The following is a 26,526-nucleotide window of genomic DNA, read 5'->3' as shown; positions in this document are numbered from 1 at the left end:
AAAGTCTTTGCAAGCTCGTAATATAAAATAGAACATAAAAATCGAGGATTTGATTCAAGACTTCGGTATATTTTTACAATGAAAGGTATGTTTTGGTATATTTTTGAGAGTGTGGAGGTATATTTGATCGATATTTCCGCGGTCACACTGTTCGTCAATTCTTCAATTCGTCAATTCTTCAATTCGTCAATAAAACAACGGAAACTAAAGTTGGCGGTTGGCGGCGCTTTAAACAATTCAGAAAAGTGGTTTCGTTTATTCCACAGACATCCCTCAGTTCAATGTTTTTTCTGTAAGATTACAAAAAAATTGTTACCGTAGTGCGGTTTCTGTTGAAAAATTCCTTTGGTTGTTACGCTCTTTGTCGTCGTTTGTTTTGTTGTTTCTTTGTTTCGTCGGGAATTTCGTGTGAAAGCCAAAACATAACATCTGCAATATCTGCAATCCAATAATAAGGGAAAATTCCCCCGCTGCAATGTAATATTTGAATGTTTTCATTTATAATACCCCCCTAACAACAACTGTTCCGTGTTTTGTGTGTAAGTGTGTGTGAAGAAGTGAAAATGCTATTGAGGCCAGGCCATAATATTTGTATTGAAATTCTTAGCGACGGCCACTACTAAATTCGTGGCAAAAGTTACAACAAAAATAATTCGGATTCCCGCAAAGAAATGAACGACGAAAAAAAGTGAGCGGCTGATTTTGGTTGCTGTTACAGTCTAGCGTGTGTGGTTTTTGTTATTGTACTTGCTGTCTTGGTCTTGCGCTTGGTTATTCTTGTATTGTTTCTTGATTTCCGTGCTAATGTATGTGTCTGTGTGGCTGTTAGAGTGTGTTTGTGCGTGGTGCAGCAACTAAAAACGTGTACTAAAACAAATTCCCCCCACGCGTCTCCCAATTCAAAGGAGGAATCGTAAAAATCCAGTTACGAAATTGCATCGATGTTCCATCTCCCTTGCTCCTTCCTCCTGCCTGACCTCGGTTATCATAAGTTGCCAAGAGCGAGATGCAGCATATGGTGCTGATTCTGTTGCCATGGTGTCGCAGCATCCGCTCAAAATTCCTCTCTTTTCTTTCTCCAAAAATAGCAAAATAAATATAAATTAAATAAACCTAAAAAAGGCGCGCAACGAGAAATTTATTTGGAAATACAACACAATAATACACAAGTGGATCGCAGAAAGAGTCAATAATTTGGTTTGGATTAAGGTACGTTTTGGCCCGTTACCATATAAAATAGCAAATAAAATTAGCAAATAAAAACCTCAGACGGCAAACAATCTACAGAAAAAACAAGTTAGCTGCTAAGAACCAGTTGAGCGTTGCAGACCAGGCCAGGCCAGGCCGGCCAGAGTGTCCCCCCTGCCACCCCCTAACGACTGGTTTTTTACCTGCCTTCGTCTCGCTAGCGCTCTCCCTCTGTCACACCGATCGTGATCCTCTTTTTCTCTCGCTCTCACTTGCACCGGCATTTAATATAAGCAATTGCCAGTCGGATCCGCAGAAGAGACTGCTGCTGCTGCATTGCATTTGATACTTTTGATACAATGGGCAGGCAAGGCACACTTTGGGGAAGCTGAAAACCAGGAATCATTTTCGTAACAGCTATTGAGCATGCACTTACCTGAGTTACGTTTTAGATCAGAGAGCCATACCCTTCACATAATTAACGTACCCATACACACATGCTGACGGTTTAGCTCTAATTCCACATGGCCCTCGTAACATTTGAACCCTTTTCCAAAAGTGTGTGCGTTTTTATGGCCATGCCAACCACTGTGCGAGTGCCTCTTCTCTCTCTCGCTTCATCTCAATTGAGCTCAAAGCTAGTTGCTTTACTAATTGTAGTTGCAGAGTGAGAGGGAGATGGACAGCTGCTCAAGAAACTATTAACTGTTACTTTGTTTTCAATCCCTCGCTCTCTCTCTCGCTCTAATGCTCACTTACTTTGCTCCAGGTACCGTTATGGTAGAGCTTTCAGACAATTGACTCTCCGATTCGCAATGCAATGAAAACAGAAGCTGCCGGATTTATCTGCCTTGCGTTTTTTTACAGTTTAACGGCCACTAATATACTGCTTTGAATTTGTTTAATTTTTATGACTGAAATTTAGCAACCGCCCACTTGACTTATCAGCCCCAAACAGGGGCTACCCCACCAAATTTCTTGATTGCAAAACAAACAGGAGAAGTAAATTAATAATAAATCTTCCATCTGGGTTTTCCAGTTTTTACGAGAAGTGCCTACACATTAACGGTTGCTCGTTCCTCCAGCGTGTCTCTTGATAAGCAAATTCTGTGTAGAATGCCCATTGTATCTGTATCTGGGCGTACGTGGCCAGGCGGTACTCACGCGTGGCTCTCTGTTGTTTTCTTATCACCGACAGCTGTCGTGGAACCTGCACTACTCTTACACGTATGGGGCATTCATTGCGTTATGTTACCATATATTATATGGTACCCACGTAGTACCTTTGTACACTTTCCGTAAACGATTGTTGCGATCCATCGCGGATATACTCTGTATAGGGTTTTTGGCTACCCCACCAAACACATCGGGAGGCCTAACTTAATTGTTTCCACATTGCGTTTTCATGGTTCTATGGCCGATTTGAGTTCTCCTACGTTGTGGCTTCGCCGGGATAGAGTCCATAAAGAAGTCTCTTTTATAAATTTGATTGGCGTTGGGTTATCGCTCAATATGGGGAGTCCACCCCTTTCCTACGCTATCACATTGATATGATTTGCACTTTGGCGTTTTATTTGGTTGTTCAGCAGAGTTTTGTACACTGGTAGCTGTTTTTTTGTTTCTGTTGGATTTTTGGATTGCACACAAAATCTGCCAACCAATTTAAAATTTAGTGCACATTTTGGTGTATATTTCGTATGTTTCCTGTGAGTGATAAATTCAGTTAAAAAATCCAACATTAAAGTTAATTTTGATAAAAATGTAGCTCATGTGCAGAGCTCTAATCATATTTGAAATTAAATATTTAAAGAGAAAACAAACTCGCTTTATCGTTCTCTGCCCCCGCCAACAATTGTTTTGCCATTAACTTTAATGACTTGTATGGCAGAAAAAGTCTATTGTTTTTATTACTCCACTCTGGGTACTCGGTAGTGCTAGTTTGTGCTCGTCGTGAATTGACAGTCCATCGATCCCCTGGTACTGCGGCAAATTAAGATGGAATGCGAATAATTGAATACATTAATATGGTAATTTCTGCTGGTGGGTCAAAGCTTCAATCAGCCGACCGAGAGATAGAGATGGTGGCGTGAGTGTATCGCGATTTGCTCGTGAGTTTTTCCACACCAAGAAGGAGTGGAATTCCTTCAGCAGAAGGAATTCTTCACAATTTTTTCCGGTTTTTTGTTTTTTTTTGCTTTTCTGACTTTAAATTTTGTTTTGCCACGAGGCCATCTCTTGTGCCCCTCTTCCCGCCCGGTCTTAGTCGGCGCTGGTGACGTTTCTCGATGTAATTGAATAGATAGCAACCCACAGAAGCGTCGACGAAGGCAGTGTCGTCGGGAGTGTCGGCGCCCCCGTCAACCAGTCAACAGTTTCTAATTAGTTGTGAAACTTTTTCTTGCCTTCTTGCCTCCATCTGCTGCTTCTGCTTTTGGCCAGTTTTCTGCCCTGAAAACTTGCCTTGTTGCCGCGAATATTCATTTATTCCCATGGAAGTCGGAAGTTTTCCCATGTCAAAATGCCAAAGCATCGTAAATTTCCAACTGCCATTGTTCAGATTCAAATTCACTCTGCCTTGTGCCTTAATTAACCAACGGAGCAGCTAACCAACGGAATTAGCATACGGAAAATGACTGAGAATATCGTATATAGAGAGTTTTGTTTGCAATTTGTCACGAAGTGATTTAAATTGGGTTACGTTACCCCACCAATCAAAGCGGAATGGTGTAGAGCTACAATTGTCGCCCCCGCTATATAATTTTGTGTCGATATCGTGCGGTAATTACTCATCGCCTCAGACTGCAATATCAATTATGGAATTATGTGCTTTGAGCCTTCCCCGATAAGTGCACTTAAACATTCAGTTAATTTTGATGGCAGACAAAAGGGAAATGGGAGCTCTGGCTAAAACGTAATTCAAATAAATCCTAAAAGCTGCGAAATTTTAGGCAAAATTTTATGTTTATCGGTTAGTGCTCCCTGCAATGGATATATGGGTGTATGTATGTAAATATGTATGGATGGGAATTGTTCATTAAATAAATATCTATTTTGAAATAGCTGCCAATTGAAAGAATAATTTGTAAACAGTTTTCAGTGCGAAATCGCCTTTGAACAGATGGAACAAAGCAACGAAAATTAAATATTTATTTAAGAAACCTGTTTTTCTGCATTTTTTCCATCCCAAATAATATTTATGCAGATGGGTACAATCCATAGAGACGAGTCGTAGCTTGCAAAACCTATAAATAATCATAATTTGATGCTGGTTCAAGCCTCCTATTGTTAACTGGTTTCAAATGCACTCTCAACTATTATTATATTAAAAATAAATACTTTGGTGAATTTTAATAACACTTTGCCTGGTGCTTAAATTTAATTATGCATTATTTTATATATACTTTATAATTGGCCTGACCATAAATGCGTTTTCAATGCAAGGTCGCGGCCATTCGATTGGAGCCACTGATTGTTCAATCGAATGAAAAATATGACCAAAGTGAATTTTAAATATTGATGTGTAAGGCTGTGAGTTCATCGAGCTCGAGACTTGCCTGAGTTTTTCCACCTCGACAAATTGGTTTTCCAATTAGTTTTCTCAACCGTTCAATAACAAACGACAAAACATGAGCAGGAGATGTGGGGACTATCTATCTCTGAATTACATCTGGCTTGACAAATGCAATTAACTTTATTTTTATTTGTATTAAAGTCTTTGGCCAGCGCTCTCCTTGCGTTTTTTGCGCTCTTCTGGCCCGATAATCATTGCCGGATTTGGGCTTGGCCCACCGCTGGAAATGTTTATCTTTTTTCGGATTACGAGTATTTCGCATGTGCGTGGCTAAAAATAATTTCAATTTTGCTGCTGCGCCTCCGAGTATCGACGATACCGCAATGAGGGCAATTCAGAAGAGCACAAGCCACAAATACAGAGAAGAATCGGAAAGATAGCGAAGTCTTAGATACCCTTGGCAAAAAAAAGAGTCAAATAAAAGTGCAGTGTCTGTTCGCTAATGGGAACTTTGTACAGCCCATCCATAGCTAACCATCTGTTAGAACTCGTCATGCCCACTGGGAGCAAGGGCATTCGCGTATGTGGTGTGGTTTCCACTAATTAGACGAAACAAAAGTGAACTTATCTGGGCAGTCCGGCCGCCTTCTTGGGGGTCTTTCAACCATTGGGCCTGGCCAAAATAAATCAAGTTTTTGGCCACTTGAAAGTTGTTTGTTCCTCTGGAGCTCGTAAAAAAATAAAAGCAGCAAGAAAGGAAAAACAAAAGTGCCCAGCCAGACGGTCGTAGTTGTAGCGGAGGGTAAAAGTTGTGTTTTGTTTGCGCGCAGCAGAGGGGAGGGGAGACGACGGCTTTAATGGTTCTTAGCCATGTCGATGACGAGACGAGAGTCAAAGAACCAATGAAATGACTTAATGGCCAACCAAATGTTCATGTTTCATTCGTTTAATAGAAAGTTTATGTACACTCTTACGCTATATACATTTTTCCGCTTGATTTATGATTGGGTCTAAAATGTTTTACCCATTTAGATCTCATTCAAAACGAACGAAAAAAAAAACTAGAAGAGGCAGAAAATTGAGGCACAATTCGGTCGTGTGCCAAATTCATTTTTAGCTTTCATATGAAGATTTTTTTTGTTCAAGGCATACATAGAATATATGTATAGAAGAAACCTCAAAATGCACATACATAAATATATATGTATATGCCATATATACTGGCTATATATGTACATACATAAATGGGCAATACGGAATTACTTACCAAATTAGTTCATCATTCAATGAAAAACTTAATTAAATACAAATTGAGACACGAAAAAAACAAGTAGAATTTCATTTGTTTTCATTTAATTAAGAGCGTAGAAAAGGAATGGGGGAATGTTTTACGCTTTTTTTGAGCACTTAAATTCAATAAAAATTGATGCGACACCGAAAATAATGGAAATAACAATTCTGTTGACACGTTTTGGGGGCTTAGAAAGGCGAAAAAAATTCTCCGAATATTTGTGGAGCTTTAAGACTCAAAATAACTCCTTTTTGGCATTAAAGATATTCTTTAACCAGAGATTGTAGAACTTTTACAACAGTTCTGTTAGAGGGCGTTCATTGATCTGCTTCTCAAGCCGCACCACCACCCTTCCATTCTCCCTTCACAATTGTAGTACATGAAAATTAATGTAGAAAAAAAACATTTGAATGCTGTGGAAACTTTTCAAGAATGAATGAATGAATGCCTGGCTACTGTTTCTCCCAAGAGTTGAATGTTCTCTCGAATTATAAATGCTTGAATGGTTTGCCATGAACCCAGTTATGGGTTTTGCGCATATATTAGTGGACTTATAGATAGATTTTTTGGACAGGGGAATAGGAAGCGCTTTTTGTCCGTCTGTCAACTTAAAAATCAAAGTTTAATCTGTTTGTTGTCATTTGGAGGGCAGCCTTGAACTTTTTGGCAGTGCGCGACAATGGCTCTGAAGCCCACAAAGTCGAGAGATTTTAGGAGTAGCGCCCACCCGCGTTTACGCATGACCTTGGGGGCAATTCGTGTTCCACGACGCCTCTGTTTCCCCATCCACACATTCGCTTGGCTTATCGGAAACCCCGAATCAAGGGCGAGCTTTAAGTTTTTTATTCATTTTTAGCGTTTCATTTTTCTGTATTTTTGGATTATTGTTGGTGTGCTTTTGCTGTTGTTTCTGTAGTTTGCTTATCCATTTTAATGTTTTGTTTCGGTGGATGAATGCCTCCGCCCGGAGTTCGATAAACTCCCAGCAGCAGCAGCAGCAGCAGCAGCAGCAATTAGCCCCGCGATTTGCTGTATTTTTTATTGCCTGAAATGTAATTGTTGTGTTTCCATCTTCAACTTTCAGATCTCTCCCCTCCCACCCCCACGTTATGGCAGTCGTGCAACAGATGAGGCATCACTCGTCGTCGTGCCAGCGATGAGGCACAGTCCCATGCTGGAGCCCAGGTGCTGCTAGAAAGGAGTACCTCTGGAAGCCATCAGACAACAGCCAGAACCCACACACCACAAACACACACACATATCCCACGGTCCACAGAAGGTAACCTGATGGTTGTGGCCTGCGAAGATGCCTTCAGCGAACACCGAAGACTTGCGGCGAAAGTTTCTAGTTGTCCAGCAGCAGCGCTCGGCCCCGCCCAATCTTGCCGGCGAGGGTCACATCCCCGGCACCACCCACGGCAACACACTGATGATGACAGCCACCGCTGGAGCGGGCGGTATAGCTGTGGGGGGAGCTGCTGGCGAACCGGAGCGCACCTATGTGTTTCCGGGCGGGAATCCGCTGATAGGTAGCGTACCCGGCATGCCGGTGGCCAATCCTGCGGGACCATCACGCGGCCATGCGCGATCCGTTAGCCACGGCGGCGGCGCCATTGTCGGGGCCAATGGGCGGCCCATCAAGTCCGCGATGAAGGGCCACCAGCGAGCGTTCTCGCAGGGGCAGATCACGGACTCGCCGCCGGGCAGTGCCGCGCCCTCGGGTCGGGGCCACAGTCGCGTTGGCTCCAAGACAGACTTTATCCTGCCGCCGGGACACAAGGAGGAGGCGGTGCGCGAGCCCTCGGCGCCCACCTCGGCGACGGGAGGACGCGGTCACTCCCGCCAGGCGTCACGCTCCGAGTCCATCTACACGCTGCGACGCACTGAGGCGCCACCGTGGTGGAAGCGGCTGACACTCTGCAACTACAGCACCGGCGACAAGTTTGAGGAGCGCAGCTACCGCATGGTGGTGCCCAATCACACCGTGCCACCCAAGACGCCCAAGCGGGAGCATCCCAACGGGCAGTTTGTGGGCAACAAAATACGCACCACCAAGTACACCCTCCTCTCGTTCATTCCCAAGAATCTGCTGGAGCAGTTCCATCGCGTGGCCAATCTGTACTTTATCTTCATCGTCCTACTCAACTGGGTGCCGGCAATCAATGCTTTTGGCAAGGAGGTGGCCATGATCCCGGTGCTCTTTGTGCTGGGCGTGACAGCGGTCAAGGATTTGTTCGAGGATCGTCGGAGAAGAGCCTCCGATAAGCGGATAAACAACACCACATGTCGGGTGTACGATGGGTGAGTGATTTATTCTATTGATTCAACTTCTAAAACCAGAATCAGTTCCCGGACAAATTGTTAGACAGGAAGAGCAATCTTGCCCTTATTTTTCTCCATAATTTGTCAATTTCCCGTTGGCTAAACTAAACTTTTCCCCAACTGTTTGGTTAGATATGTAAGCCAGTGCCAAAAGCCATCAAAGAACTTAACTCTTGTTGACCAATTTCCACATTTCGTGCCCTCCGGCTAGACAGATGTTAACGAGAGACAGTTTGGCTGGTGTGCTCTGAGTGCTCTGAATGTGCTGAGTGAGTGTCTGGGGGGTCTTTGGTCTGGAATCCCCATTTCGACCACTGGTTGCTCCTCATGCTAATTTTTGGGCCGCCGTCTGTCTGCATGATTTGTTGAACCCAATTTGTGTGTTGTTTTCTGTGTATTTTAAAACGTGATCTAGAAATCGATAAACAGCCAAAAGCTAAGCAAATACAAAAGCAGAGGAAGGGTAGCTTTTGAGGATGTGAATTTATGGATACCCTCGTACAAAATACCCTGGATACCCTGTGGAAAATGTGTGATAGGTTCTTCTTTTATGGGGGCTTATTGCTATTATTATTATTTTATTGGTCTTCCAAGACTTCCTTTTGGGCTTTATATTCATAGCTATCATACCCCTCTGTAAAGGGTACATCAAATAGCAGCAATTCTTTCTGTCTGTAAACTTTCCCTAACTGTCTTTGCCTCTCTGCCTCTTCTTTGTGATTTCTTCTGCTCCTCTGCTTGGCTCTCTTCTCCCCTCTTCTCTCTTGTGGTGGGGTTGTCCCACATTTGAGCGTCGTTGACGCATACTTTGACACTCTTTTGCCCTCCCGCATGCCCTGCTCGTTGGAGCCATCAAGCGAGGCAGCGATTCCGTTTGTCAGACTTTCCCAAACCAAGTGACAATTTACTTGCATTGCACGTGTACTTACCGTGTCCCCTGTCCCTGTCCCTGTCCCTGCCCCGGCACCATGCTTCACATTTCCAACCACTCTTACCTCTTGGGATCTGTGCCGTGCCTCCTGGTATCCAATTGTTTTCCGTTTTGCAGTAGAACAAGCCGCTAACCAAGCAGCAAAATCAACACGGAAAACAAGGTAGATTGCGGGAGAAGGTGAAGTGTAGCAGTCATCTTTGGTGTGTGCATAGTTGCATTTGGAATACCTTTTATTTCATGTACCTTCTAAAATAAACAGTTTTGTTTTACTCTTGTCTCGTTCCCCTGCCGTTAATCTCTCTCTCTCTTACGTTCCCCTCGCCATCACTCTCTCTCTTTCTCTGTGTTGTCTCGTGTGTGCCGTGTGCCTCGCTCACCTGACCAATGAACTTACGAGTGCCTCGTATCCCGTACTCTCGTGTATACATTGTTGTTGCTAATTATATTTGCATTTCCCTATTCTCTTTTACGCCCTTTTGCACAATTGTCATAAAACCAAAACCATAGTGATTTTGTTGCTATTGTTGTTGTTGCTGTTGCTGTAGAGATTTTTGTCGCTTCTGTCTGTTCTTGTTGTTGTTGTCAAGTAGTCCATGAAATGCCTGGGTCTGGCACAGTGGGTAAAATCGGATTAGAAATGGAACTAATTGAGGAGGAAAAGTGTGGGATTGCTAGGCACTAGTGTTAGTGGGAGAGAAAGGTGTGAAATTTTGCTGATTATGAGCTCTGCTTCATGGTGTTCCACTGTACCATCTCTGCCACTGTCCGTCCTTCCCATCCAGACACCCCTCCCATGCAGCGAAAAGCCACAAGTTACATGCAAATAAATGCAAATGACACGCATACGCAAGAGCGAGAGAGATACAGAGAGGGGCTACCAAACATGGCAGTCAGCAAGAGAGGAGCCATGACTATCCACTGCTGACTCACAGCTCGAACTTCTGGCCAGCGTTCAGAGTGGATTGGAGTACAGGCCTCCATCCATTCCACTGTGGAGTGGAGCAAAAGTTTCCAGTTTAACGGCCCTGACCATCCAACTGACGCCTCGCCCTCGCCCTCGCCCCTACCCTCCCCACGATTCAATTTTTGTCCACAAATCGAAAATCATGAATTTTATGGCAATGCTCGAGAAAAATGAATCACGAGTGCAAATAAGACTGCGACTGGGAAATGTGAATTACTTGCGGCTTTCCATTGCTATTCAGCTCTAAATATTGTGTTTACGAATGACATTTACTTGGCGAACAAATTAAATTATTGGATCAAGGTTACAGCTCAAAATATTTCATTATTTGGCAACAAGTTCTGCCCAAAGAAATAACAAAAAGAAAACAACATTTAAGAGATTTCTTTCTTCCTTTAAAGTTTGTGTTAATTGCATGCAAATCGGATTTGGAATCGTTTCTGGATGCGCTAAATGATTGATTGAACCCACAAATTGTTTGATATGTTAAGAGTCTGCGAATTTAATTAGTGCCCAAATAAATTGAAAAAGGAAATTAGTCATACAGGAAGTTGTGAACTGCCCCCAAGAGAGATATTTCTGCGCCAAATAAAAGATTTTTTTTAATCTTGAAAAAAAAGGGTTAAACCAGGAATGTTTTGGATGATTCAAAGTAGTTGCAAATACAGTAGGGATATAAAGTTGTATGTAAAGATGGCGTTTTTGATAAGAAATTGCAGATTGCAGACATCAATCCCTAAGACATTTCCCATCATCAAGCTCCACTCTTTGCTTATGTGTTCAATCTGTATCTCCTAACTGTGGGTCTCTGTCTCTCAATTGCATCGAATCAAGTCAATTCCCACTGATTACTGCGGCTCCTCCGCACTCTTATTGATATGCCCTGCAAAAGGCATGACTCGCTATGGCTTGGAAAGTGCAATAAATTCATTGGAAAAAAATGCCGCACCCCCCACTTCCTCACTCGAAAGCTTGTCTGCCAATCGTTTTGTGGTTTCTGAGGGTCTTATCACTAGGCGGGGACGAGGTCACAGCACACTGGCGCTATTTGTGTGAGGGAATTCCATGAACAGAATTGCATTTATTGTGCGATCACCCAGCTTATGCAAGGTCTTATGTAACCCACACGTACGAGTGTATCTGCTGACGGATCCAAGAATCGTGCCAGAAAACGTATGGAAACTGTGAACAACAACAAGAAAACTTTTGCCACACTTTTTTAAGCATTTTCTTGAATTTTTTTCTGCAAAACTTTCGCCATTCGCATGGCACTTCCATTACTCAATTTCTGTTGCCTTTGAACTTGACTTTCTTCCCTTTGGAGGCAAAAAAAACGTGGCTATACATTGCATAGGTCTCCAAGGACTATCTATTGGATGATTAATGACTCTCCCACTGACATTTCGTATTCAATTTCCGACACGCCCCAACCTTTTTCCTTTAACCATTATTTGGTGGGAAATGCCACGCACCTTCGCTCATTTTCCTTTATTTATTTGGAATAACTTTAGTTATAAGTAAAATGAAGGCAGGTAGGTAGGCTTATACAACATTGCCATGCGTAGGCGTAGGCGTGTGGCAGGCTATGTCGCACCAGATGTTGTAGCTCTCAGCTCAGGTGCTGTGTCAAGTGTGCACTTTCACCGAAACTGCATGAATATATTCGCAGTTAAGTGTTGCGCCAGCAGCAGCTGAGACAAACCTCAGGTGGCAATGACATGGCAGTGGGGCGGAGCCACTTTGCTGCTTCTCTGTGTGATTCTTTTGCATAAAATATGGTTGCCCCTCAAGGTTGTGGGAAGAACAACTCGTGGCGCACGAGACGGAGAGAACTAACCTTGAAAAGCAACCGTAAAATGTTCGAATGTCCGAAATGTAGCTGCTGTGTGTGGCTCTAGCACCAGTTAGATAGATGATAAATACCGATAGTTATGCTCTACTGGGGCGTATCTATTCTTGTGCCCGCTGATTTTCACTCCTACGCTTTTGTGGGTTAATGTTTGGCTGCTAAAATTATGGTTTACTGTTTAATGTTTATTGTTTTGCGGAGCAGCTCTTGCAGCCTCTTAATGGGGAGGTTTGCCTCTCCAAACTCTGACATTGAAAATGCTAAAATACAGAAAACGCACTCACAAAGCAAACGGGTTTTCCATTCCCCGTAGCAAACCGGTTGGCAATCATCGTTTGGCTTCCATTCGATGATGTCTCAGTCGCAGTCTGCGTCTCTGTCTGAGGAGACTGACGTTTGTCTAGCAAGAACCGCCACTTTGTGGTGGGGCCTAAACCTGATCTGCAGCTACAGATCCCTCCAACCATTTGCCAGCCATCTAATGGCCATGTTAACAAACCCAAAGACCATTAACACCATGGCTTCATGGCTACTCATACTCCATGCTGCAATTGCTGCTGCGGCTGTTGGTCAAGTTTTTCGATTTACTGCTCTCTGCTCATATCTTGTGTACTCGCACTCGCATCTGTGGCGTGGTTGTATCTCTGAGTTGGCCGTATCTTTGGCTTGGTCGTGTATCTATGCCCTGGTCTTGCAGTGTCACTGACTTGCGTCTTGAGTTTGGGTTCAAGCAAAGCCATAGCTCAGGCTAGATTGTCTGTTGCTACCAGGGCCAATCGAATGAGCAAAATGGATATACATACAATAAGTATGTGAAAATATTATGTGCAATGGACATCGATTTCTGTGGGGTTCAAGGTGCTTACATTAAGACGTATTAAATATAGAAAAACATCACAAATTATACGCCAAAAATACATAATTCCGTATTGAATATTGAATATAGAAAAACATCACAAATTATACGGCAAAAATACATAATTCCCGCTGTAATGCCTCAACATTTTTGGCCATAAATCATGCTCCAAAAAGTGAAGTAAAACAAAGGTAAAGTTTGATAGGTGTCAACGATGGGCTCGTCTATTAATATATATGTATAATTAAGTTGAAATAAATCGAATCGCGTTATTCATTATCTATTCATTGGGATATAACAATCGCCAGGGTTTGTTCACCCAAAAGATAATCCCATCAGCGAGTGTGCCATACTTGAGATAACATTTCAGCGAATGCCAGTGACACAAATATCTCTAGCAATTGTATCAGTGAAGAAATAACTTTCAATAGATCACGTATAGAAAATGGAAGAATTTCAAAGAGTTGGAAGGGCAGGAAATTCCTCTTTAAATAGAGAGAACTCTGTGGCAGGATGGATAGTTATATTAATAGCGGAAACTCTGGGAGTTTAATCAAAATTATTACTGGAAAACACTATCTACCCCACATCTAATGGTTATCTATGAAAACCACTCTACTATGTTCATATTTTCATTGCCACACTTTAGAAATAAATTGAAATAAACGACGAGCACTAGTTTGCTTTTTGTGTTTGCCTTTTTGCGCTCTCAGGGATTTCTTTAGAAATAGGAAACAAATATCAACGCCCAGAAGATCATTTGAATGGCTTTGGTTGTTTTGTGTGGTCTGGTCTGGCATTCAGCTGTACAAAGAATGCGATTGTTCCCACACACAGCACAACTGGGAAATTGAGTATCTTATTTGCATGGAAGATGGAAGATTGGAGGCTGGAATCTTTTTACCTATCGTTTGCCTGCGTCTTGCCCTGCCACTTGTAGAGCAATGGCAGAGTGCAAATTCTTGTAGAGATACGCGTAAGGAATCTGTTAGATAAATATGTGCGTGATAGATATCAAATATCTACCTCCAAGTCACAAATTGTTTCTCCCCAAAGCAAAAATATCGACACATCTGACAGGCTGACAGACGGAGTTCAAGCTCGAATCGCTGAGAAATATGAGACACGGAGGAAGAGACTCTGTTTTGGTCAGTGGCACATTGTGTTGAATGGGTTTGAACAAATAAACTCGATGCCACAGAAAGTTTGTGGCTTGTGTGTGGCCTTTCCCAATAATTGACCTTCTCACCTCCCACAAGTCTGCTGCCCCAAGCCGTGATAATTGTCGTATGTGGAGTGTGTTCCCTCGTGCGGCGAACATTCCATTGAATGTGTGTGTGTGGGGGGAAAAGTGTATTATTAATAATTAATTCAGAGACGCAATTGAGCGAAATGAACAGCCGATGGACACAACAGACCAGACCACGCAGCAGTCGCGGCATATGTGGGCCAATTTTCCACCTTCATTCGCGGAGAGGAAAGTGAAGTAGAGGGCGATGGTTGCGTGCCACAAGCTAATTACATGACCAAACTGTCTTTTCATTTTCATTTGGGAGATACCCGGTAAGTACACTGTCCGTCCAAGCGGCAGTTTGTGCTCCATTGAATCGAACCGAATCAAATCGACGCCTTCCTTTGCAGCTACAGCTACAGCTCCTCCTACTGCTACTTCTCCACCTCCTCCTCCTTTGGTTTCTCCTTAATAATGTTTACATGATTGATTCATGCGCGATGGCTTTTAGTCAAGTTAATGAAGCACAGAGAGGCACACAGGGGCACACAGGGGCACACACAGGTAACCCAACCACCACCACTGGAAGCTTCCCCACATTCTGTCCAACTATCTATTGGAGGCGTATCTAGAGCCACGCCTCCACCCTGATTCTCTCTATGGCCTGCTTGCATGTGGGTGGGTGGGTAAAGTAAACTTTAAAAATTGATTATAAAAATCACTTGCGTGGTCTGTTTGTTTACTGTTCTATCACTTCCCCTCTACCTCTACTGCTTTTTCCCCATCCGTCGTTCTGCTTAAGGAAATGGCATTTCGTCATTTTGCCTTTGGGGTGTGCCTTTCCTTTGAGTGCATTAGCAGCAGGAACAGCAGCGCACAGCTTGATAGACATTGCAAGGACGAGACCTTCAATCTAATGATGTGTGTGTGGGAGTCGGTGGGAGCTTTTTCTTTAATGAAATTTACCTTGAAAGTCTGTTCCACTTGGAAGAACAATTTAGCTTTAGATGCGAATGCGAATGACGTTCATGCCGCAGCTGTTTGAATTTTCTCCATAAACCTGCCTTAACCTCTTTAGCCTCCAACCAAAATCGTTTTAGCTGTCCACCCACTTAATAACTATTTAAACAACAATATGCCAGAGTGATTAATAATCCTTCAAAGAGTAGACTTTGTCCACTGAAACTTTTACCCCAAAGCCGCAGCCGTACCCTTACGCCTGCGTTCCCTGCATCTGTCTATGGATGTCTATTAGACCAATTAGAGAATGAGAGAGAGAGAGAAAGAGAGTGAAAAACCTCTACACAATACGAAGGACAGCGGCATAACGAATAAATATGTGTTAATTTACCCAAACCCACAGTTGTATACCCCATACGTGCCCAGAGGACGAGTAGATCTAGCCTGGGAGCTACCTCCCTGTGTGTGCGCTTTATCTTTCGGGGTTTTATCTGTTCTTCTGTTTCTGTTGTGGGGGTATGGAGCCTTATTAAATGTTGAATTATTTATGCCTGAATAGTTTTAGTGGGGGAGGACTGGTTGTGGTTGTCTCTGATGTGTTTACACAACCTGAGGCCTAATGCTTCGTTGGGTTTTAGGGTTTTGGGCCACTAATTTGTTGTCTGTACGTGGTGACTACAGGGACTTTGGAGTGTTGTCTGTCTCTATCGCTGCCCCACGCATATTGTTTACTCAGGGACTATGTTCACAAATGCCTTTTAAATAACGAGAACCTTGCCTTGAACATGCAAGAATGGAAATGAATGAATGAACATGGGAATATTAGCGGTTTGTTGGTTTGTCGGCTCGAATTTTTCCTCTATTAACTCACTCCAGTTAGCTGCCAGAAATCGCTCGATTACTGATTATGTTTTTTTTTTTTTGGTCATTTTATTGACTCGTGCGAGGGGCAAGTCATGCGCATTTCTTCTGGGGCAACTTCTGGCCACACGTTTAACGAACTTTAAGTAAATTACCCAGCTCCGTGCTCCCTGCGACTAGTCTCCCTGCTCCCCCCAGTGGCTATAACATGCATGACCCACATTTGCCACATAAATTTCCATGTGCAGTGGCATGGGGAACGACGGAGAGGGCAGAGCACTAAATAATCAAATGGGAAGAACCAAAATGGTTCAATGCTACACTGAGCACAATTCTTTTAAGAAAAAGATCAGCGCGCATGAGCCCCCTTGACCCAATTGATGGGGCCACATAAGGATTACATCATTTAATCAACACAAACATATCCACCAACAGATCTAACAGAGGGAGAATGCAATTTTGGTATCTTATCTGGCAGCAAAACTTTGCTAAAAGATTTAAAGAGCGAATCACAGAGGAAACTCCATCAAAGTCTTCATTCCCCTCTATCTATAGGTAAAGCCCCATCCCTACTCAACCTGCATTACTGCGAGTATTTCTATTATCTAGATACACACTCTGCATTATCTAGATACAATGTACACTTCAGCAATTAGTTGAAACACGACAAAAGAGAAGCTCACAGTGCAGTGAGACAGCGAAACTCCATGGAGATCCATTCAATGGATAGACCAGCAGGCATATATTTAATAATGCTTTAGGCCAAGATCGGAGTCGTTTGAGTAGGGAAGAGCAGGCAGGCAGGGTCTGACAGGGGCAAACACGTGTTAAATGCCACTTGCAGAGGCAACAACAGCCACCAGGCACCAGCACGTGGGAGTTGCCTTTAAATGCCGCTGACACACGCATCAAAGCCTCAGGATAGGCTTTGGATTGGGTTTGGAATTGGGGTTTGGCATAGAAGGAGGCGTCACTCACAACCAAACTCTGAATTGGAATCGAAATGGGGGAAAATTGGGTTGAGGAGTTTGCGTGAGTTTCACTTTTATGCCGTGGCAGCTCTTCTTTTTTTGCTGCCACTTCTGCTGCTGCTACTTCGTTGAGTCAAAGTAAATAACCGAGCAATCAACGTGCCCATCGTCGAGTTAAACTCGCATTAATTTTGCATTTTGCGAAAACGCCTAATAAATCGAGTCACCGAGTGCGCCCTCAGAGAGGTAATTGCCTACACCCTTGGTGCCCCACTGCTCCACTGTGCACCGTCACCGGCACCACCTCTCGGGCCTCATTAAAGATTCAACAACTTGGGACGCCTTTGCTGTAAATATGAATCGCGATGAGGGGGAGGAACAGCGACAGGCCCTCCCTTCAATTAGAGGATGACATGCAACAATATGAGCAAAAGTTTCAAAACATTGCATTATCCCTCGGTCCTGGCAAACCACCCACCCAAGAGGGGGCAGACACTTCTCGAATGCTGCTGAAAACTACTCTGAATATTGCTCATTTGATGATTACCAGATGTCACCTTCATTGCACACTTCCAGACAAACAAATGGAGTTCCGATCTGTTTCGTTTCGATCCGGGTATTGAAGGTCTTTTAGCTGTCGCATTTTGTTTAGTTTTTTTGTATGGGAATATGATTAATGAACGTTGGCGGAGCTGGCTCCGGCTGTGTCTGGTCGCTGGTCAGTGTGCGGGTATGACTAACACGTGACCTAAAAATCTTACAGTGAAAGTAAAAACAAAAACACACGGAATATGGCAAAAAATAATAAAGGTTGCGGGAAGGAAAGCGAGAGCAGGAAGGGAGCGGTTAAAAAACTACTCAAGTAAATATAAAAGATATTTAAATAAATAAAAAAAGGAACATGCAAGCAGCAGAAAGTATTCAAGAGAACTTAAAGACTGAAAATATCATAAATACAAATTTATTTAAAGAGGTTTATGACCAGCAAAAGATTTATGATTTAGAGATTATTTATTTATAGATGTAATAAATTCTAATTCAGTTAAAGAGCTCTCGCAACTAGAAAGTAAGTGCCAAGCAGAGGGGAAAAGTCCTTCCATTAGTAAGCAAATATTCCTGCCACAACCCTTCCTTGGAATTAGAACTCCAGGTAGAAGTTCCACAGATTAATTCTATATCCAATAAGCAACTACATTTAGTATCAAAAGTACAATTGTGAAGTTTTCTTCATTATTTATCGTACAATAAATATAAACATCATTGGGCTAGGCGTTTAGCAGTTCCCAGAAATAAAGTAACATTTTGTGTGTTGTTTGTGCCAATAAATCTATAGTCTTCCGATTGGAGATTGTAGATATAATAAAAAGCCTGAACAATACAGGTTTATGGGAGGAATGAATGGATGGCTGGGCATGTCGTCATATCACAGGAATAAGCCACTTCACAACAAACGGAATCAATAAGTATATAGACCAGGTGTTACGGGGTGTACAAGGTAGTATCTTATCGAGTAAATTTTGTGCAGCAGATAATGAAGTAAAGGAAAAGAAAAAACGATTACAATTATGGAAGCAACTGCGAATGCGACTGTGACTGTGGCAGAGAGAATGCACTGTGGAGCACAACGATTGTCTGTCCATCTGTCCATCTGTCTCTCTGTCTGGTTTGTCTTTCTGTCTGCCTGTTGGGGGCCATGTTAACAAAGAAACAGTCAATTAGAGAAATGCAATCAAGAGACCAGCAAAAGGCAACTGACAAGACCAAAGAGTGGGGCCAAGCCACAGAGACACAGAGAGAGGACCAGAACAAGAACGAACTTGAACAAATATAATTACATGGAACCCCAAGAGCTCCAGGGGGAAGTGGAGAAGGAACAACAGGGGAGAGTCTCTGTGTTGCGTTAGAATGTGCTGCAATCTGGCTAATGACCCAATTAAAATGATGGCAAAAGCTTTCACCACCGAATGCTCCCATTCCCAGGGAATAATGCAGGCCAGCACAGGACAGCACAGCACAGAAGACAGGAGACAGGAGTATGGCAGGTGTATTACTTTGTCTCCGCTGTGGCCGTCTGTCTCTCTGACTGACTGTCTGTCAGCCAAATGTCAGGCCATGTCACAACACTACAGAACAAACAGCAAAACAGGAACTAAAGTGCAGCCATTGATGGTCAACATATTTGATACCCTTGGAAGGGAGAACCTGAATATGCGACTCTGGCTTTGGGTTGGGCACCACAAAAAGAGGTCCAAAAGCTGTCTAAAATCTATCCAAAAGCTGTCCTAAAATTACCCCTCTTTATCAACTCCTTTTTCATGGAAAATACTTCTTTGAGTGCCCTCAAAACACCAGCATATACCCGCTGCTAACCAAAGGGTACTTTCCACAAACAATCTGGAGCCGAAAGCAATGCAAGGACATCGCCACATGCCACATGACACTGACAACACAACAACAGCAAAGTGTGACAGCGCAGAGAGAGTGCCAGAAGGGAGGAAGGGAAGTGGGTGTGGTCAGCAAGGTCAGAGGATGAGATTACATGGGGGGCAAAGGCAGTTCGGGACATGCGAGTCTTGAAAAATTACACATTTTCCAACCATAACAATTTGGCTTTCGCCTGGTTAAATGAACTTGAATTAAATGGGAATATTGTGTGCCATGTCCTTGCTCAACCGCAGGACTCGCTGACTCTTTTTAATAAATATCTAAGCAGCGTAAAGCAGAAAAAGATGACGCCATTGCCAGCCAGGGATATCCCAAACCAGAGCGACTTTATAAAAATCATAAAAATGAAAGCGAATAAAATTTCCAGCAGGCCGCTACTGCTACTCCTCTTTCTGCTGTGTCCATCATCATCATCTTTCGGCCAAGGTCGAGGGCAAAGCGGCGGCTTATTATTTAGCAATTTAGTTGTTACTTTAATAACCAACCCACATGCGAGACCCAGACCAGACCAGACCCACTACTGCCCCCCTTTCGTACATTAAATGTGTGTGTTTCTGTGTGGCGTGGAGAACGCTTTTCGCTCTCTGTTTGCTCAAATGTCCATCAGTCGAGGCAGCAACTCCCTCGCATTACCTTTCAACTCACTTACTGACTACTTTCCCTAACAACTACTATGCATATTCCCCCTACTGATCACTGCCCTGCCCCATCCTGGGGTCGCATGTAAATTGTATTGCGTGGCCCATCAATGTGTTCATTTGACAATAATTGGAGACTTGTATGGGGCAGCACTGGGGATGGCTATGACGAAACATTCATGAATATTGTAAATGGGCTCTTACATGAGGGGATTATCTCTGTTCGTCCGACTATTTACTAGAAGTACATTAGCCCAAAGGACATGGTCACGTGCATATACATATGTACATGCGGTATAAGACATTTTCATGTTCAAGGATCCTCCACTGACATTTCGGGAGCCTTTTACATGTTTGATTAGTTGAATATTTAAAGCGGCAAAACTTTTGCCAGAGTTTTAAACTTGAAAGGGAAATTCGACAAATGTTTGGCGGCTGCTTTTAACTTTTAACTTCTAACTTCTAACTAAATGTGAAAACCTCTTGCTCAATGGCACTTCATAATTAATAACAATTTTGTAATCCTCTTTCCAGTGAGACGGAGCGCTACAAGCGTGTGAAATGGCAGGACCTGCGTGTCGGCGACATTGTCCATCTCTCAAACAATGAGACAGTGCCTGCAGATATTTTATTGTTGCGCAGCAGTGACCCCCATGGGGTATGCTACATAGACACCTGCGATTTGGATGGCGAAACGAATCTGAAGCGTCGCGAGGTACGTGATTCGGGCTTATGTCTGTCTGATAAATAACATTCTAAATGACATACATTTTGCCCGCAGGTTGTACGTGGCTTTGAGGAGAGGCAGAGCATATTTGTACCTAGCAAATTTGTTAGCCGCGTGGAGGCGGATGCGCCGACAACAAAATTATATAGATTTCATGGGGCCTTAATACATCCAACTGGGGAGCGTGTGCCCATATCGACCGAGTGCCTTTTGTTAAGAGAAAGTAGACTGAAGGTAGGGTATACACTTTGCATTACAATCAAAAGAATCTCTTCTAATGTTTTGTGTCTTAAACTTCCTTATAGAATACGGACTATATCGAGGGTATTGTGGTCTATGCGGGACATGAAACAAAGTCAATGCTGAATAATAGTGGTCCAAGGTACAAGCGCTCCCAGGTGGAACAGCAAATGAATATTGATGTGATATGGTGAGTGCATAAACCAGCTGAATCTTTGCTCCTTATATTCATTGTTCGACTTTTTTTAGGTGTGTGATAATACTGTTTATTTTGTGCATTGTTGGGGCCATCGGCTGCACCATGTGGCTGAGTTCATTTACAAATTTTCCCGTCCCGTACCTGCCTTTCGAGGTGAATGCCAATCTCGAGGGCATGTGGACCTTCTGGACGTACATAATTATACTGCAGGTGATGATACCGCTGTCGCTGTATGTCACCATCGAGCTGTGCAAGATTCTGCAGGTCTTTCACATTCACAACAACATTGATCTGTACGATGCGGACACCAACAAGCAGACCGAATGTCGTGCCATGAACATCACCGAGGAACTCGGCCAAATCCAGCACATATTCTCCGACAAAACGGGTACCCTCACCGAGAACAAGATGATCTTTCGTCGTTGCGTCGTCAATGGTGCGGACTACAATCATCCGCCCTCGGAGCTAGAGAAGATGTACTCGAAGCCGGGTGCTCCCGCTCCTCCACTGGTGCCCAATGACACGCTGACGAATGACATGGCGCTGCTCACGCAAGGATCGTATCTCACGCCACACGCACAGCGAATACAAGAGTTCCTCGTGGTGCTGGCGATATGTAACACGGTGATTGTGAGTGCGGCACCGCATCGGGATCTGATGAATGCCAGCGGCATCATTGAAGTGCAGCAGCAGCAGACGGGCTGCAGTCCGGCGAACCTAAACCACAACAAACAGCGACAAAAGCTGCTGGCTAGCAGCACGACGACCACCACAACGACGACGACAACCATACTGAATGGACAACCACAGCACCAGCAGCACCAGCCGGGATCCATCCCAGTGGATCGTTATATGCGGCTGGCAGAGTCACGTTCCGTGACGCCTTCACCACCGCCCAATCTAATATTTGCAATGCCCGCACAGAGTCATCAGCCAACGCTGTCGCCCATCAGCAGTTCGGCGGAATCGTCGCCCAACTCGGAGTCGGAGTCGCCATCGCCGCCCATGAAGAGCAAGGCGCTGTCCAACAGCATCTCGCCCACGGGCAGGGCCAAGGCGGCCATTAACTCGAAGATTACGAGCATAGCGACCTTCCTGAATGCCAAGACGCAAGGGAAGCGTCTGAAAATGACGTAAGTGAAGCGAACGAGACTTTTATCAATGAATTTTGGCATCAGTTTCCCTTTCTTACTTTCAGTTCAACCAAAACGGAGAACATTTATAGAACCGCCGATGGTCGTCCTCTGTACGAGGCCGAGAGTCCGGATGAGTTGGCTCTGGTGAACGCTGCCTACAGCTATGACTGCTGCCTGCTGAATCGCAGCCCGAACCACATCCTCGTGAGCATGCCCACGGCCAGGGCCACCGTCGAGTATGAGATACTCAAGATTCTGCCCTTTGACTCGAGTCGCAAGTGCATGTCGATTGTGGTTCGTCGCACGGGTTCCCAGGAGATTGTGCTCTACTGCAAGGGTGCGGACAGCACGATCATGCCCGTCCTCTCGCCGTGTCCGCACAACAGCCCCGAGGGCATACTGCGAGAGCAGACCCAGCAGCAGCTGGATCGCTATGCGCGCGAAGGTCTGCGCATTCTGGTGATGGCCAAGCGCACCCTGAACTCGGCCGACTACACGGACTGGTGGGCGCGGCATCAGGAGATTGAAATGTCGCTGGAGAATCGCGAGCGCAGATTGCGCGACTCCTTCGCAAAGCTGGAGAGCAATCTAACTCTGCTGGGTGCCACGGGCATTGAGGATCGCCTGCAGGACGGTGTGCCCGAGACGATAGCCTCGCTGCTTGCGGCAGGCATCTCCGTGTGGGTGCTGACGGGCGACAAGCCCGAGACGGCCATAAATATAGCATATTCTGCCAAGCTTTTTACACAGCAAATGGAGTTGATCAAGTGAGTAAATAGAAAGGGACTTACCCAAAATATGTGACTAATTGTATTGATTTGTATGCAGATTGACAGCACGTTCCCGCGATGCAGCCGAGACGGCTATCAATTTTTATCTGACGGATATGGAGAATGCCAAACCCACATCCTCAATCGGCTACAGCCAGACGCTGCGCAGAAAGCCACGCGCCTTGGTAGTGGATGGCAAAACATTGACTTTTGTATTGGATCCAAAGTAAGTTAAACTTTGTGCAGCTCTCAAAAATATTTAATAACTTAATTGATATTATTTCAGATCCAAATTGATTCTGCCATTCCTGCGACTGGCCAAACGTTGCGCTTCTGTGCTCTGCTGCCGTTCCACGCCACTGCAAAAAGCCTACCTGGTTAAGGTCGTCAAGGAGGAGCTCAATCTGCGCACATTGGCCATTGGAGATGGCGCGAATGATGTGTCCATGATACAAATGGCCGATGTGGGTGTTGGCATCTCTGGACAGGAGGGCATGCAGGCGGTAATGGCTGCCGATTTCACGCTCTCTCGCTTTCGCTACCTGGAGCGACTGCTGCTCTCACATGGCTATTGGTGCTACGATCGTTTGTCGCGCATGATACTTTATTTCTTCTACAAGAATGCGGTATGAAATACTCGATTTATGCCAGTTGAAACCTAGTTTTCTTATGATTTGATTCCTTTTACAGGCCTTTGTGTTCCTGATATTCTGGTATCAATTGTATTGCGGCTTCTCTGGCTCTGTGATGATGGATCAAATGTATTTGATGCTGTACAATCTGATATTCACCTCACTGCCGCCACTGGCCATTGGTGTCTACGACAAGCGAGTGCCCGAGGATTTGCTACTCAAGAATCCATATCTCTACAAGAATGTAAGTTTTACAGGCCTTAAACTTGAGCTTTGATTGACTTTGGTTGTATTTTCAGGGTCGCTTGGGCGTTGCTTACAGGCCTCACGACTTTTGGTTGATATTACTGGATGCACTCTATCAGAGTCTGGTAATTTTCTTTGTGGCGCTGTGCGCCTATGCGGAGAGCGATGTGGGCATCTGGGAGTTTGGCACAACGATCACAGCCTCCTGTCTGTTTGCCAATTTGGTGCACTGTTGCATTGAAATACGTTCCTGGGTACGTGGTGCTTCCCCTACTAATGATTTGTTTGCTAATTTATTTCATTGTTTCCTTGTAGACTGTGCTGCATGTCATATCCATTGTGGTTAGCCTGGCCTCCTTCTACCTCTTCTCGTTTGTGTACAACTATTGGTGCGTCAATTGCTTTGGCCTGCCCTCCACCTATTGGGTGATTTTTGTGTGCATCTCCTCCGCTGTTCACTGGCTGGTGATCCTCCTATCGACAGTGGTGGCTGTGCTGCCACGGTAAGACTAGAAAGATTGTCCCCCACCTGTATAACTTCTAACTTATTTTGCTATTTCTTTTACAGACTTATATTGACAACGGTGCGCATTTCGTTGTGCCCCGATGACAGCACCAAGGTTCTACTGCACAGCAAGCGAGAGCGCAGCAGAGGTGAGGGTTTGTTAGTTACTTGGTCGCGCTCCACCTCAGCCTCATCAATATATAGGTAAAAAGGCACAAAATATGAATAGTTGATACCTTTTCCTGCACGTCTCTTGAGTTGTTTTTGCTGCGTTTCTGAGTTTCTTTTATACTTTTGTGTCTTTTTATTTGTACATTGCTTTGATATTCCCCTTTGATTAGACTTTTGTGGAAACTAAATGCTGTTTTTATTGCTTGCAGAATCACCGATTATGGGTCTAAGAATCAGATTATAACAACGATTACCTGATCGAGCGCCAAAACACCTCCCTACGTTTCACTGCAACTAGAAACCTTACAAACAAATAAAACACATGTGTGCTTTCAGTCTAAATATGTGGCCTTTCGACACCGATTAATAATACAATGTTATGTTAGTTAATTACGCCCTTAGTTGACCCATAGATTAGTTGTCACTCGCCCCCCTAAAAGCAATTAGTCTAAAATGTACGAGTACTTAGTAACAAATTGAATTAGATTGTTTAGCTAATGCATAGATTCTGTGGAAGGAAACACTTAGGACCCAAATAGATAACCAGCAGTCTTGGTTGGAATGTTAACTGGAAAGCAATGGCACACCCCACCCCCCCTATGTCGTAATTTATATATTTATTTGTATATAAGAACCCGATCTATAACCAAGGCTAAAACCGCTACTTATTGTTAAACAAAACTGAGAAAAAATACACTGCTGCACTGTAGGTTTGTATGACTACAATGATTATGATTACTTCACACCCCCCCCCCCCCCCCACTAGCAACTAATTAATACATATATTATATAGTATATACATATATCACCCACACAACGGAAATACTTGACAATTCAACAAAAAACACAACAGAACTAAGTGCTGCAAAATGCTAGTTTAGTTCGATGAAAAGGCTGTGATTCTACACTCATGAAGAAGGATATACCTAAGCATAAGATACAGTATATATATACAATACAAATACATACCTTAAACCCCAAACAACCCTATCCTACCTATGTATATATACATATGTACATATACATATGTATATGAATTCAAGTATTTAACAGAATTGTGTTTCTCCTCTCTCAGCGTCTGTTCTCCTTGTGTTTCTTGTGTGAAACAGAACAGTCGATTTTTTACTTTTTTATCAACTACCTACGACTACCCCACTAGCCCTGCCGCATCCTTACTATTATTATTGTATGTACGACGGTTAGAATCCAATTGTTGTAATCCATTAGTTGTACTACATATTTCAACCAGATTTGAAAACGTTAGCTGAATATTTACATACATTGTTGGACAAGCAAGAAATCATTAAATGAAATAAATGTATATTTACCTAAAAAATAAACGAGAACTACATGATATTAGTTTGAATTTCGCGCCAGCAGTTCCCATTGTGAATTGGGAATTGTAGTCAAGGTTTTACTAAGGGGCTTAACTAAGTAAGTAAATTTCATATTTATTTAAGCTTGATTCGATTGTTCCCTTCGATTTGAGTACGTGTGTGTGTTTTTGTCAACAGAAGATAGAAATATTATATTTTGCGGGAGTATAAGTTTGGTTGATTTTCTGGTATATTTTCTCCTGATCTGATTACTCAACTGCAAAAAGCTGGCTGCGGAATTTGCTGTTGACCAAAAAACAGGCATGATTTCTTATCGTTTCCATAGACATATCATCCCAAATTCGGTCGACCAAAAATTTAGCGCTCTGATTTAACGGATTAAGCGGACGGGAAATTTACGACCCAAAATATACCGAAAAGTGTCTTAGAAAAATACCATTCATACTTGCAACGCAAAAATGAGCTGTGAGTGCTTAAAATCTTAAAAGCTTTCCGAAAGGTATATTAGTAATTGAGGTGGGGTTTGTACTTGATTTTGACAA

The 26,526-nt window shown here is 43.6% G+C and overlaps 1 protein-coding gene across 4 annotated transcripts; it reads left to right on the top strand.

The window, feature by feature from the left end:
- The first annotated feature begins 165 nt into the window (after positions 1-165).
- Positions 166-25,465, top strand: LOC117902458 (probable phospholipid-transporting ATPase VD). 4 transcript variants are annotated; one of them, XM_034813855.1, is made up of 15 exons: positions 166-292; positions 1,089-1,209; positions 7,075-8,291; positions 20,556-20,736; positions 20,803-20,982; positions 21,054-21,178; positions 21,238-22,320; positions 22,386-23,090; positions 23,152-23,319; positions 23,380-23,719; positions 23,784-23,969; positions 24,025-24,225; positions 24,287-24,474; positions 24,540-24,680; positions 24,857-24,905. In XM_034813855.1, exons 3-15 carry the CDS (start codon positions 7,297-7,299, stop codon positions 24,903-24,905), a joined length of 4,542 nt encoding a protein of 1,513 aa, XP_034669746.1. In that variant the 5' UTR covers positions 166-292; positions 1,089-1,209; positions 7,075-7,296. The 4 variants fall into 4 exon arrangements, with proteins under 4 accessions (XP_034669746.1, XP_034669749.1, XP_034669748.1 ...); XM_034813857.1 differs by lacking the exons at positions 166-292; positions 1,089-1,209 and having other exon boundaries at positions 7,297-8,291; positions 24,540-24,625; positions 24,857-25,465; XM_034813856.1 differs by lacking the exons at positions 166-292; positions 1,089-1,209 and having other exon boundaries at positions 7,297-8,291; positions 24,857-25,465.
- Positions 25,466-26,526: the final 1,061 nt, after the last annotated feature.

The sequence above is a fragment of the Drosophila subobscura genome, chromosome U (genome assembly GCF_008121235.1).
Source record: "Drosophila subobscura isolate 14011-0131.10 chromosome U, UCBerk_Dsub_1.0, whole genome shotgun sequence".
NCBI classification, from domain to species: domain Eukaryota; kingdom Metazoa; phylum Arthropoda; class Insecta; order Diptera; family Drosophilidae; genus Drosophila; species Drosophila subobscura.
Note: the sequence above shows the minus strand (reverse complement) of the source record. Positions and strands in the feature narration are given on the sequence as shown.

Bases quoted from the DNA above. Each gene is read 5' to 3' on its own strand.
- LOC117902458 (XM_034813856.1), top strand. From the start codon at position 7,297: ATGCCTTCAGCGAACACCGAAGACTTGCGGCGAAAGTTTCTAGTTGTC. The intron at 23,320-23,379 runs GTAAGTTAAACT...ATATTATTTCAG, and splicing joins ACTTTTGTATTGGATCCAAA to ATCCAAATTGATTCTGCCAT. The intron at 23,970-24,024 runs GTAAGTTTTACA...TTGTATTTTCAG, and splicing joins ATCCATATCTCTACAAGAAT to GGTCGCTTGGGCGTTGCTTA.